At 40.5% G+C, this 13,713-nt stretch overlaps 1 protein-coding gene across 1 annotated transcript in view; it reads left to right on the forward strand.

Annotated features, from left to right (window-relative positions):
- The first annotated feature begins 2,991 nt into the window (after positions 1-2,991).
- fgf10.L (fibroblast growth factor 10 L homeolog) overlaps positions 2,992-13,713 on the forward strand; it is a 64,857-nt gene continuing 54,135 nt past the window's right edge. The window contains exon 1 of the mRNA XM_018266199.2: positions 2,992-4,065. Within this exon, the coding sequence (XP_018121688.1) occupies positions 3,627-4,065 (439 nt within the window). The 5' untranslated portion in view covers positions 2,992-3,626. The remainder of the gene's footprint in view (positions 4,066-13,713) is intronic.

Genomic DNA, 13,713 nt, shown 5'->3' on the forward strand with positions numbered 1-13,713 from the left:
ACCAGTCATGCTTCAGTGTTTAACTAATTGTCAGGAACTCACTAATAGATTTCACTGTCATTACAGCCAGACCATTAAATCAACAAGGTCCTTAGAGAACAATCCTACTCTGCAATGCTAAATAAAGGGGGTGTGTATAAGCCCCATAGCACACCCTAAGTTTGGCTACTTGAAAAATCCAATCCAATATTATAAATATATATATATATATATATATATATATATATATATATATATATATATATATATATATATATATATATATATATATATATAGATAGATATATATAGATATATATAGATATATATATAGATATATATAGATATATATATATATATAGATATATATATATGATTTTCACACCTGAAAAGAGTAACAGGAGTTTCCCCTGAAATTTTCAGGATCAATAAATGTTTTTATTTTTCTTTTAGCAAAAATGTTTTTTTTTTTTTTGTTCAAAAGTTTTGTCGATTGAACTTCAAATAACCAACGATCCCTGTAGAATAATCCTAGGATGGAGGTGAAAATGTTCCGGGTCGGTGCAGAACACATTGCAGCGTGTGTGCAGTGTCATTTGTGCATGAGAGAAGGCTCTCAATTGGGAATACTGCTTGTTTTGGAAAGACTTTGCCTTGTGTTCGCAGAATCAGTGAGGACCCTTGGGGGGAGGGGAGAAAAACAATTGTACAGAATTTATTTGCAATACATATAAATATATACAAGTATGGGACCTGCTATCCAGAATGCTCAGGACCTGGGGGTTTCCAGATAACGGATCTTTCTGTGACTTGGATATTCATACCTACACCTACTAGAAAATCATTTTAACATTAAATAAACCCAATAGGCTGGTTTTGCTTCCAGTAAGGATTAATTATATCTTGGTTGGGATCAAGTACAAGCTACTGTTTTATTATTACAGAGAAAAAGGAAATCATTTTTAAAAATGTGGATTATTTGATTATAATGGAGTCTATGGGAGACAGCCTTTCCATAATTCGGAGCTTTCTGGAGAACAGGTTTCCAGATAACGGAACCTATACCTGTACATATATATATATATATATATATATATATATATATATGTGTGTATATATATATATATATATATATATATATATATATATATATATATATATATATATGTATATGTGTGTGTGTATATATATATATATATATATATATATATATATATATGTATATGTGTGTATATATATATATATATATATATATGTATATATATATATAAATATATATATATATCAGGGATGAACCTGAAGTCATCCAGCAGTTATTGAATTAAATCTCCTGGGTGGGTGGGAGAGGATGCTGAGAGTTTTAGTTCATCAACAGCTAAGGGACTGCAGGTGGACGTCCCAGATTTATGTTCTCCCTCCCTTTACATGGGCCAGCCCCCTTATCTAGCTGATTATAGGAGATAAATCACACAAACATAGAGATAATGTACACACTGCTGGTGCCTTGGTTAGCACTGCAAGGCTGTGCCACCCCAATACCTGTGTGCAATGGTCTGTGCACCCCACAATGTTTTTCGTTTGTGTCTCGACTTGCACCATGAAGCTTTAGAACAGGGATTCTCAACCTTTTGAACCCGTGAGCAACATTCAGAGTTGGGGAGCAACACTAGCATGAAACATTTTCTTGGGGTGCCTAATAAGTGCTGTGATTGGCCATTTGGTAGCCCCTATGTGGATTCTCAACCTACATTGAGGTTCTGTTTGGCAGTACATCTGGTTTTTATACAACCAAAACTTGCCTCGGAGCCTGAAATTCAAAAATAATCACCTGCTTTGAGGCCCCTGGGAGCAACATCCAAGGGGTTGAAGAGCAACATGTTACTCATGAGCTACTGGTTGGGGATCATTGCTTTAGACAGGGATCCCCAACCTTTTGAACCCGTGAGCAACATTCAGAAGTAAAAGGAGTTGTGGAGCAACACTAACATGAAAAATGTTCCCGGGGTGCTAAATAAGGGCTGTGATTGGCCAATTATTAGCCCCTATGTGGATTGTCAACCTACATTGAGGCTCTGTTTTGCAGTACACCTGGTTTTTATACAACCAAAACTTGCTCCCAAGCCATAAATTCAAAAATAAGCACCTACTTTGAGGCCACTGGGAGCAACATCCAAGGGATTGGAGATGGACAGGTTGCTCACGAGCTACTGGTTGGGGATCATTTCTATAGAAGGATGTGAATTAGAACAGACATTGCAAGCAGCCCTGTAACACTTTTATGTGTTTGCTAAATAAGCCCATTCTATTCTCTCCCTACTATTCTGGACATAAGATGAGGTAGTGTTATGTACAATGTTATAAGTTATAAATGTTTAAAATAAATGCCATCATTTGTAATCATTTTAGAGTCCCATGGCTGTTAGAAGGTTACACACTGCATTGCTAAATAAGATCACACACTAGGCTGCAACTGTAATGTAAACAGTGTGGTCGGGTCCAGAAGTATAATAAACATTTGGATAAACTGAATTCAGCCAATATCTTTGTGCACAGACCTCATTTTCCAGTCCCCAGAATGATAGAGAATCCACTGCGGATACAAGCGTAGAGAGGATATCTCAGACATGTGAAACTCATCTAATCCTTATAAAAATCTTATATATATATATATATATATATATATATATATATATATATATATATATATATATACACGCATAAATCATTTATATGTCTCATTTTGGGGATCAGAAATTGGTCATGGGACTGTAGGAGAAGGACACAAGAAAGTGTGAGCTTTTTTTTTATTTCTGAAATGGAACTAAAGTGTTTGGGGTTAATAAAAAGAAGATAATTATATGAAATTGTTTTGTTCCCCCTATATTTAGTTTATATTTTAATCTGCTGTAGCTGGGGAGCCTGAAACACAGCAGGAAAAGAGTTAGCGAGCAACAATCTGAAGGTGGCTCTCCAACACTTCCCTGCCAGCATAGGGGGAGAGAGAGAAAAAAAAAGCTGGACTAGGAAACAAGTCAAAAAGGGGCTCCCTGGTGGGGATTGGATAGAGCAGAGAGAGGGGAGAACTTGTAAGACAGGGCTATCCATACAAACTGCTGGTGGGCAGCTCAGTAGAGAGGAGTGTTTAGCTGCAATTAGTAGGATTCACATCAGTGGAAAGGATCAGTGGTCTCCCCTCCTTGGAACTCCTCTTACTGTTGGTTTCAGATATCCACCGCTGCTTGACCCCTGCAGCCACCAGAGACATCTCCACCTCTGGATTGTAATCACTGACATTTCCACTCCAGCTTCCAACCTGTTTACAACAAGGGCAACTGCTGTCCTCTCTTCAAAGCCAACTGCTCTTCCACAGGCTGACAATTAGCCGAGAGAGGATTTTTACAGCCTGCAACAAAAAAAAAAAAAAAAAAGGAGGAGGGGGGGACAGAGATTTTTTTTCCCCCTCTTGGAGGGGAGTTGAATATGTCCTGTATTTGGTAAGGCTCAGTTACTGCTCAGACACAGTCAGCTGGCACAGGACACAGCAGATTTAGACGCAGCAGCAGCAGGAGGAACCCGTGCGCTCTTGGAGATACCCAGGACTATGGACATAAGGGATCCCTGAAGCTGGTTTGCCAATCGAGTGATGGATGTTGGTGCCTTGTTCTCTGCACAAGTTTTCAAAGTCCTGGGGCTCCTCGGCCAGCAGCTCTCCAGTTGCCATCAACTCGCTCTCAGCCTTCCAGTATGTTTCTTTCCATGAGGCATTTGCTGATGCCGACAGCCTCAGTACAATGTGGAAATGGATACTGACACATAGTGCCCCAGGCTTTTCCCAATTGCCCCGCTCTTTGCTGCTTTTCTTTCTTGTCTACTTCATTTCTGTCACCTGCAATGAGGCCAGGGGCAGGGACTGGCTGCGCTCCGCGGAGGCGTCCTCCAACTCTTCGTCCGGTCGGCACGTGCGGAGCTATAACCACCTCCAGGGAGACGTGCGGAGTAGGAAGCTTTTCTCCTACACTAAGTACTTTCTCCAGATCGATGGTAACGGCACAGTCAGCGGCACCAAGAAGGAGAATTGCCCTTACAGTAAGTAACAGCATCTGCCCCAGCCTGGAGAGGGGGGAGAGGGTCTAAGCAAGGGTTGGATGGAAAACTTCTGGATTGGGGTGTTTTTTTTTTTTTTTTTGGGGGGGGGTGATAAACCTGAGTCTAGCCAAGTGCATAGGGGCAGGGGTGGCCAAAAGGTAGATGGGGATCTACCAGCAGACCTTTAGTTGATGATTAGTAGATCTCAAGACAGTGACAACAAACATGTCTAAATCATCCTCCTGTTTCATGCTTTTCATTCAGATATTTATTATGTTAAGGTTAAATAAGAAATAGCAATATACATTTTTCCATAAATCAGCATCTAAGTAATCTTTCCCATGGAACAGAATGCTAACAAAGCTTTTATGGATGTAGATCAGAATGGGACAACATCACTAAAAGTAGACCTCACATTAGTAAAGTGCGGGCAAACCTGGCATAGGGTGTTGGGTTTAACCGTTCCGAAGAACAGCTGCTGCCTAGCCGCTTAGGGAGAATAGCTGTCAGTCAGTGGTAGCGGTGCAACATAACACAAGAACAATAGTTCCTAAGAGGAGCTGCAGCAGCTGAGAATTTGATTAAGCTGAAAACTACTAAGTGCCCCCATCGGTGTGGTCCTTCTTAGCCCCCTTGTGCCACCCAGCATGGTACATATCTGGTAATGGCAATTGTGCAGGGGCTGCTTCTTGCGCTGCAAAGGTTGTGAACTGCGTCGGGCTGTTTATGTATATAAATATATATCACAGCATGAACCTGCCAATGACATTCACTAAGGCTAACATGCAGGGGTTTGCTCTGTACCAAGCTAATGTTGTACTACAATTCCCAAAAGCAACCCAAAGCCAGCGCCCGGGGCAAGTCTAGTCTAGTGCCACCTCTAGTATCGCACCTGGGAGAAGCACTGGCTGAACCGTTGTTCACTATAAAGTTCAGCAAGTGCTAAAGTTCTATTGGCATAACATGTGTGTCTAGTATCAGTTGTGAATCTACCCGGCGGCAATAGACGTTCATCCTAATGCCATGTACCAACTGTTGTGCTAAATGTTATGCTAAATGCGTTGCTCCCTGAGAGTGTGGGCTAATGGGACTCTTTAGTGGAAGCTGCTGGGGATGACAGGCATCCTTCTTGCACTCCAGCAAGTGGTGTCTTTCTAATGACTACTGTATGAGAACTCAGTTGGGGCTTCCAAGAAATGAAGTTCAGCCACACAATGTGCTGCAGACCCCTGGGCATTAGAAAAGTGTCCCATTCATGTGCCAATTGTTGCCTAGTGATCACCCGGTACTAAACTCTACTAGTCACAATACCTTTATTTTGTCTGTCTATTGTGCCCTAGGCTTGTTAGTTTGTTAGGGGTTATTAAATAGTATTTAATTATGGTAAATTCATTTTAAAATGAAAGAGTGATTGACAGTTGAATAATGAGGCACAGTTATAGGGGGGCAATGTAAAGTGGTCTAATAACCTATAGCAACCAGTTAGCGACTGATCCACTTGCTGGTTAGTGTAACCTCTGTGCGCAATGTGATGTTCTGGTGTGATGTGACCTGCTTGAAAGTTCAGTCCTATCAGTTGCACTGAGGTAAGGGGGGGGATATAAAAAGCCACCATAACATAAAATGCAAGGTAATGGGATGGGTCTCATGAAATATTTTGCTGTTCTGAAGACCAATTTTTATATAAACCGAATCATGGAGCATTTGCAAACACCAGTAAAGATATCAAGGAGGCTCAAGAGCTTACAATTTAAAAGTCTAGTAGCTGTGTCTTCCCCGACCTGAAAGACTGAAGTTATGCCACGATTGACAGTTACAACCTAGATATATACGGACATACCAGAATACTGCCTAGTATCATGAATAGGGTTATACAGTATATGGTCTGTGTAGATAATTATGGAGAGGAGAAGAGGCATGAATGGGGCGCAAATCACACTCAGCTGTCTTTTGTGTATGGGGCTCAGGGCAAAACAGACATTGTGATTAATGTAAAATAGGGCCGTCCAGCTCTTGGTAACGTCAGCCTTCAGCAGTTGTTAGGTGCTGGGAGTTGTACCTTACTAATAAGTAGCTTAAGGTTATCGTTACGTTGTCCACCTTGCCCTACTGGCCCCATCATGCTCTGCTGGCATGCTATGCGTGACAATTCCAATATTTTTCCTACATGCCCCTGATTATGGAGCCCTGGGCATTGGCTCCTGTCTTGATGCCCTTAAAAAAACATGCTTAAAAACTGTTTTGAATGCAGTGTATGATTTGCCATTGTTTTCTGTTAGTTGCCCTGCCGTGCGGAGGTGCCGGCTACTTACTAGCCTGGTGTCTGCAGACAAGATTCCCACTTCAGGTATAAGTGAAATGTCAACAGCGTGCAGAAAACATGTGTTTTTAAACAGTCCCAGATCCCATTCCAGCTCCAAACTCCCTTTGAGCACAATGCTCTGTATCTGTACTTAAAGGGACAGCAAAATAAACAGCCTACAGCGTTCTGTATGTGTTTTTTTCCGTATGGAAATGAATGAAACAAATAGCAGTACCCTGACCGTAATAGCCACGGCACCTCAGAAAGATATGAATGCAAAGTTACCCCACCACCCAGAAGAACCCCTGCTGGGGAGACTGGACTGTATGCTTGGATTCTCCATAAGGAACTGCAATAAACAGACTTTAATAATGCATCAGAATACAATATTATCCAAAGCAAAAGGAGTTCCCATCTCATCCATTTAATTCACATGGCTGCTTTGAAATTGACCTTGTTGCATGCTGCAGACTAAACTGATACCTGAGCAGCCACACAGCTAGGGTTGCCACCTGGCCTGTATTTTACCGGCCTGACGGTAAAAATGATGGTTGATCCTAGTGTTATTAATAGGGAAAAAAGATAAATATATAGGGATGTAATGTTTTTTATTAAAGACAAGACGAGGTTAAATTGGGTTGAAAAAAAAGACAAAGTCCATCAAGTTCAACCCCTCCAAATGAAACCCATCCATAAATGATATATACCCATATCTATACTAACTATCACAATAGCCTTGGATATTATAGGTATCACACATACCTAGTAGCTATAAACCTTCTATTGATCGGTTGGCAACAATGTTGGTTTTGCCTAGTCCAAAGTTGTATACAAAATAGCAGCGGGATAGTGATACTGTTGTTTCTGTTGAAATAAACCTTTGTGCTAGTTCAGTGCGTCCGACTCATTATACTGTCAACTTATTTATAACACACATTTGTGCCCTGCCAGGTGACATCCAGAGGGCACATCACAATCAAATATACCCCCCATGCCCTTCAATATAGAGACTGAGTTCCCACTTCATTGGTGCTGTACCACCTCCCACAGACCCACAGGCACCACCAGCCAGATATACAATCTTCAGTTAACCTTTGAGTTAACTTTTACTCATTTGGTTTTCATTGTTTATTATTTGTGTTTTTTTGAGTTATTTCGTTTGCAATGTCAGCAATCTGGTTACTAGGGTCCAAATTCCCCTAGCAACCATGCATTGATTTGAATAAGAGACTGGAATATGAATAGCAGAGGCCTGAATAAAAAGATGAGTAATAAAAAGTAGCAATAACAATACATTTGTAGCCTTACAGAGCATTTCTTTTTTAGATGGGGTCATTTGAAAGCTGGAAAGAATCAGCAGAAACAGGCAAATAAATAAAAATAAACTAAACGTAATGAAGACCAATTGAAAAGTTGCTTAGAATTAGTCATTTTGTGACGTAATTAAAGGTAACTTAAAGGTGAACCACCCCTTTAATATTACCCACCACCCCCCACACCCCTTCTGTTTTTTTCCTGTGCAGCCCACCCTAATACACAGACATAGATAGCATTGTCTTAATCACTTCTAGTGGTCTTACGTAATATAAAGCAACTTGGTATCATCATATAATGGAATAGCAACTATAAATGATGCCTATGTACTATGCTATGAACAATGAACAGTAATAGCCACCCAAGTCTTACATTTAGTGAAGGGTGAATTAAATCGCCAGATGCGGATTCGCTGCAAATTTTCCACGTTTCACTAATAAAATATTGAGAAACTGCGGAGAAAATTTAGTGCTTTCAAAAAAATTTTGACATCCGCAACAATTTGACAAAATTATTCGGACGCCCATTGACTTTAATGCACTTGGACAAAATACAATAGGCACACGTCTAATTGTCGCGGGCATTAAAATTGTCGCGGGCATCAAAATTTTCACCGTTTCGTGAATTTCACGTGAATTCCCGGTGAAACAGGACTAATTCGCCCATCACTACTTACATTTCCATATGTATTTCATCATGGCACTGACCCACTTCTAAGACCACCAGGGTTCCTCCGTTGCGCCAATTTCATTCCCTGTTAGCTTGACTGGACACATTCGGGTTTACTAATTGGAAATGTCATTGTTAAGCAATGGGATCCACTATCTGGAAACCCAATATCCAGAAAGCTCGGAATTACGAAAAGGCTCCCATAGGCTCCATTTCATCCAAATAATCAGAATCTTTTTTCTCTGTAATAATAAAACAGTACCTTGTACTTGATCCCGACTAAGATATAATTAATCCTTATTGGAAGGTTTATTAAATGTTTACATGATTTTCTAGTAGACTTAAGGTATGAAGATCCAAATTACAGAAAGATCTGTTATCCGGAGAACGCCAGGTCTTGAGCATTCTAAATAACCTATCCAATACCTGTACTGGTCACTTGCTTGATTGGATCTTGCTGAAATTATATTCCTTTGCTTTAAAATATATTTAAATGGAAGGTTTAGTCCTTTAATGTTCTTATATGGGGTAGGTATATTCTAAATTGCTTGAATAATATTCTTTTAAGGCATAATTGATGCATTGTGGTTTAGTTTGGTATTTAAATAACATCAGTTGGCTGCTTGCACATGAACTTCTAAAGGCCAGTGACGTAATGTACTACCTGGTTACTAGACCCACTGGTGAAAATTAGTTGCTTGTCATTTATTTGAAACTAGCCAATAGGAACACTGTGCAATCTCAGCTTTCTCAATGCAGTTATCATGGGGTGAATTCCAGTGGGCCGGAGAAGAATAACGGACGCCAACGTTAAAATCTGCGTTTCGCATTTCTCAAATTCGCCCATTACTAGCAGCAGAATGGTGTTCAACCTCCCCATACCAGGAACAGTCTCAATGGGAAAATGCCATTCAAAAACAATGAATACTTAAAATGTAAAATTAGAATGAAATTGTCTGTATGATACTGAAAGTTAATTGTATAAGGGGTTGTGCCCTTTAAAGGAGCAGTAACACCAAAAAAATGAAATTGTTAAACTATAAAAACTTCCCTGCACTGGTAGAACTTGTGTGTTTGTTTTACTAAAGTTTATATAAAAAAGCTGCTGTGTAGCCATAGGGACAGCCATTCACAGCACAGGTTATGTAGAAGATAACAGATGCACCCTGTAGAATCCCATTGTTTTCTATGACAGATTATCTGTTTTCTATTAAAGGGGTGGTTCACCTTTAATTTAACTTTTAATATGTTATAGAATGACTTATTATAAGCAACTTTTCAATTGGTCTTCATTGTTTATTTGTTATAGTGTTTTAATTATTTGCTTTTTTTTCTGATTCTTTCCAGATTTTCACTGACCCCTTCTAAAAAAAACACTCTGTAAAACTACAAATGTATTGTTAATGCCACTTTTATCTTTCTATTCAGCCCCTCTCCTATTCATATTTCAGTATCTTATTTAAATGAATGCATGGTTGCTAGGGGAATTTGGGCCGCAGCAACTAGATGGCTTAACTTGCAAACTGGAGAGCTGCTGAATGAAAAGCAAAATAACTCAAAAGCCAGAAATAATAAAAAATGAAAACCGATTGCAAATTGTCTCCGAATCTCACTCTCTACATCATACTAAACTTTAATTTAAAGGTGAACAACCCCTTTAAGTAGCCTGTACCTTTTTTTAGCTGGAATGGCTGCCCCCATGGCTACACAGTAGCCTATTTGTATAAACTATAGTAGTGTTTCTGAAGCAAACACAATTCATAGCAACAGTACATTATATTTTAATTATTTTAAAATGCTTTTATTTTTTTTGTGTTACTGTTCCTTTAAGCATATGGCGTATGATGTCTATTATAAATGAAAGCAGGGGGTCCCTACTGGAACAGTACAGAGAAGGAGGAGGATTATTAGGCCCAGTAAGAATGGTGCAGTCTGTATGGGTATATTCCCCTGCATTCACTCCAGTAATATGATACTCCTGTATGTGTAACTCACACTGCCTCGCTCACTTTCTCCTATGGCAGCCGCTATGAGCTTTCTACAACAAGAACAAATAAGTAATTCAGATTCCGGCCCTTTGAATCCCACCTAATCACCTGTGTGGCCCCCAGCCTAAGAGACACTATATTTCGGCCTGTCTAGATGTTGCACTACAACTCCCAGCATCCCCCTGTCAGCCATTTGATGATGGGGGGGTTGAAGTTAATATTGTAATATGGGAGAACCCACTCACATAACAACGATAAATTGGAAAATATGCCGTCAGTTAATAACACAAGCCCCACTCATCATAATTATAACGCTTCTATTATAATGATATAAAATAATTTTATTAAAGGGGGTTGTTCACCTTTGAGAAAACGTTTAGTATGATGTAGAGAGGGATATTCCGAGACAATATGCAGTTGCTTTTCATTTTTTATTATTATAGGTTTTTGAGTTATTTAACTTTTTATTCAGCAACACTTGCATTTAAAGCAATCTGGTTGCTAGGGTTTAAATTCCCCTAGCAACCATGCATTGATTTAAATAAGAGACTGGAATATGAATAGAAGAGGGGCTGAATAGAAAGATGAGGAATGCCAAGGAGCAATAACATGCATGTGTAGCCTTACAGAGCATTTGCTTTTTAGAATGGGTCAGCGACGCCCATTTGAAAGCTGCAAAGAAAAAAAGCAAATAACTATAAAACTATAAAAAAATAAACAATGAAAACCAATTTAAAAGTTACGTAGAATTGGCCATTCTATAACATACTAAAAGTTACCTTAAAGGTGAACCACCCCTTTAAGTGAGAAAAATTAAAACACTTCAATGTGTATCAAAGAGATTATTGTATCGCAGAACGGGAGCTGCCATTTTGATTGAGTAGGAGGGGCCTTGTCTGTTTCTGGATGGCAAAGCTGAGGCTGCCGACTCTGATCTGATTTTCAGGGGCGGTTGTAGGATTGGAGTCAAGAAATGTTTCTAATATTTGAAAACGACCAATTGCATAGAAGTCTCTGGTCCTACTCTATAAATGATTTGTATTGCACATTTAAAAATACAGTCACATGGTCAGTGGCAGAGCACAATTAGGTCTAACCCGGTTCAAAGTTCTCAGGGGCCCCAACACTGTGGAACAGGAGAGGAGCCGGGGGCCAGTGGGGGATAAGCAAGAGTGTGGGCGTAGGGGGAGGGTGAAAACTTGGGTCGCCCCTTTAAAACCGAACACTTATGGAAGCCATAGCCTGCGTAGCTAATTAGCAATTCATTTAGATGCATGATGCATGGCTGCATATAAATCAGTTCAGTCTGCAGCATGCATCTAAATAAATTGCTAATTAGCCATGCAGGCTGTGGATTCCATAAGGGTTGGACTACACGGACTTTTTCTGCGCTATCCCACACGCTGCGACAAAACGCCGGCGTTGAATCGCATGCGACGGAAATAAGGTAAGAGTTGGAAATGTCGGATGAAGTCACAGCGTTAATCCGACGCGACGCAACTGTCGGATGCAGCCGCAGCGTGCAGCGTCTGCATCCGACAGTCGTGTCGCCTTGGATCAACGCTGTGACTTCATCCGACATTGCATTCACTTACCTTATTTCCTTTGCATGCGATTTGATGCTGGCGTTTTGTCGCCGCCCATCGGAACGCGACAAAAACAGTCCTACACTAAGTGTTCTTTTGATGCGGCCCTCAATACTTGCCATTAGTGATGGGCGACATCACTTATGCTGACGGCAAATAAATTCGCAAAACTGACGCGAAAATTCGCAATAATTCCAAAAATTTTGGACGCATGCCGGAACAGACGCTCACGTCAACGATATTCGGACGTCCATCGATTTTAAGCCAGGCGTCCAAATTTACGCGAGCGTCAGAAATGACAAGGGTGTCAAAATATGCATTTCACCGGTTTCTCGCCGTTTTGCAAATTTAGTGGGAAATTCGCTTATTTTTCAACAAATTGAAACGGGACAAATTCGCCCATCACTACTTGCCATACATTAGATGGACACTTTATTCAGAGTTCTCCTTCAGCTGATCAGTAGGGCAGCTCCCACTTGCATGTACAGTATAAGGGCAAATATACCTACATCAGCCGAAGCTCCATTTCTTTTATTCAGCAATGTAGTCGGCCTTGATGTTTGCGAGGCATCTGACTGGGCCTGCACAGCCTCTCGCTTCAGATACTTTCCCATGGAAACAGTTAAAGTCGGAGACTCAGAATACATTCCCAAATATTTACATTCCGTTTGTTTCCCAATTGTTTTCTATTGCTGTGACCTGTCCCACGTTTTACAGACTTCTAGTAATTGTCATGTGGTATGTGTTCTCTTTCCCTTTAATCAAGTCAATAAAGGCAGGAGGCTTTGATGTCGGCCCTGCGTGCTACCGTTCCTATTTGTTAATCCCAGCAGATAGTTCTCTACTCAACGATTACATCTCTCTTTGTCATGTCTCATCCCAACAGGATGGATGTGCCGCAAGTTCAGCCTTCTAGAACCATGGCTTTTTTTTTTTTTTTTAAAGGGAAACTTCATCCAAAAACTATTTTTTTTTAGATAATGAAAAAGAATAAAAGTTCTGAGAAACTTTGCAGTGTACATGAACTCATGAAACAATGTAGGAGAAGTCACATATCTTCCAGGTTTGCCTTCTGATACAAAACCTTGCTTCGAATTAAGTTTTCTTTTTTACTTTTTAGGTGGATTTTTCCTTTAAAGTTAGTAGTCTGGCTTCTCTCTTTTACAAGCTTCTGTTTTATATGAACAATGTTTTTGTAATCCCTGCTATGGCAAAGGCCTGTAGGCTAATCATTCCAGAGCTAAAGCTTGGTTTAGGCTGAGGGTAGGGTTGCCACCTTTTATTAAAATTTCCACCGGCCGGTGGTGGGGGGAACAAAAGGGTGGACCGCGATGTAAAAGGGGCGGGCGTGATGCAAAAAATTTGGTAAACCGGGCAGGTGGCAACCCTAGAAGTGTGTGACGTCATGGGCGGGGCTGGTGGCCATTCGGGTGCTTCTATTGCGTCAGGGGGCGCATTGGCTGATTGTCATTACCGTCAATGTCCTTCTTCACTCACCCCGACATCTCTGCTGAAAACCGTCTGTCTGTGTGATAACTGGATAGGCGGCAGCCCTAGCAAGGCTAATGTGATGAATCCACGGCACTCCTGTAATTCACCTGTACTGCACTGGTGGTGCTGGCCCTCCGTTGACTTGGCTTGGTTCCTTAGTAACAGCAAGATTTTTTTACGCACACACTCTATTTTCTGCAGTTGGGGAGCTTACCCCTTTTATTATATCACCAACAGTATCAACGTTTCGTGGGGGTAAACCTCCCTCCCCCAAACGTTGATACTGTTGGTCATAAAG

This window comes from Xenopus laevis, chromosome 1L (assembly GCF_017654675.1).
Source record: "Xenopus laevis strain J_2021 chromosome 1L, Xenopus_laevis_v10.1, whole genome shotgun sequence".
Classification (NCBI taxonomy): Eukaryota; Metazoa; Chordata; class Amphibia; order Anura; family Pipidae; genus Xenopus; species Xenopus laevis.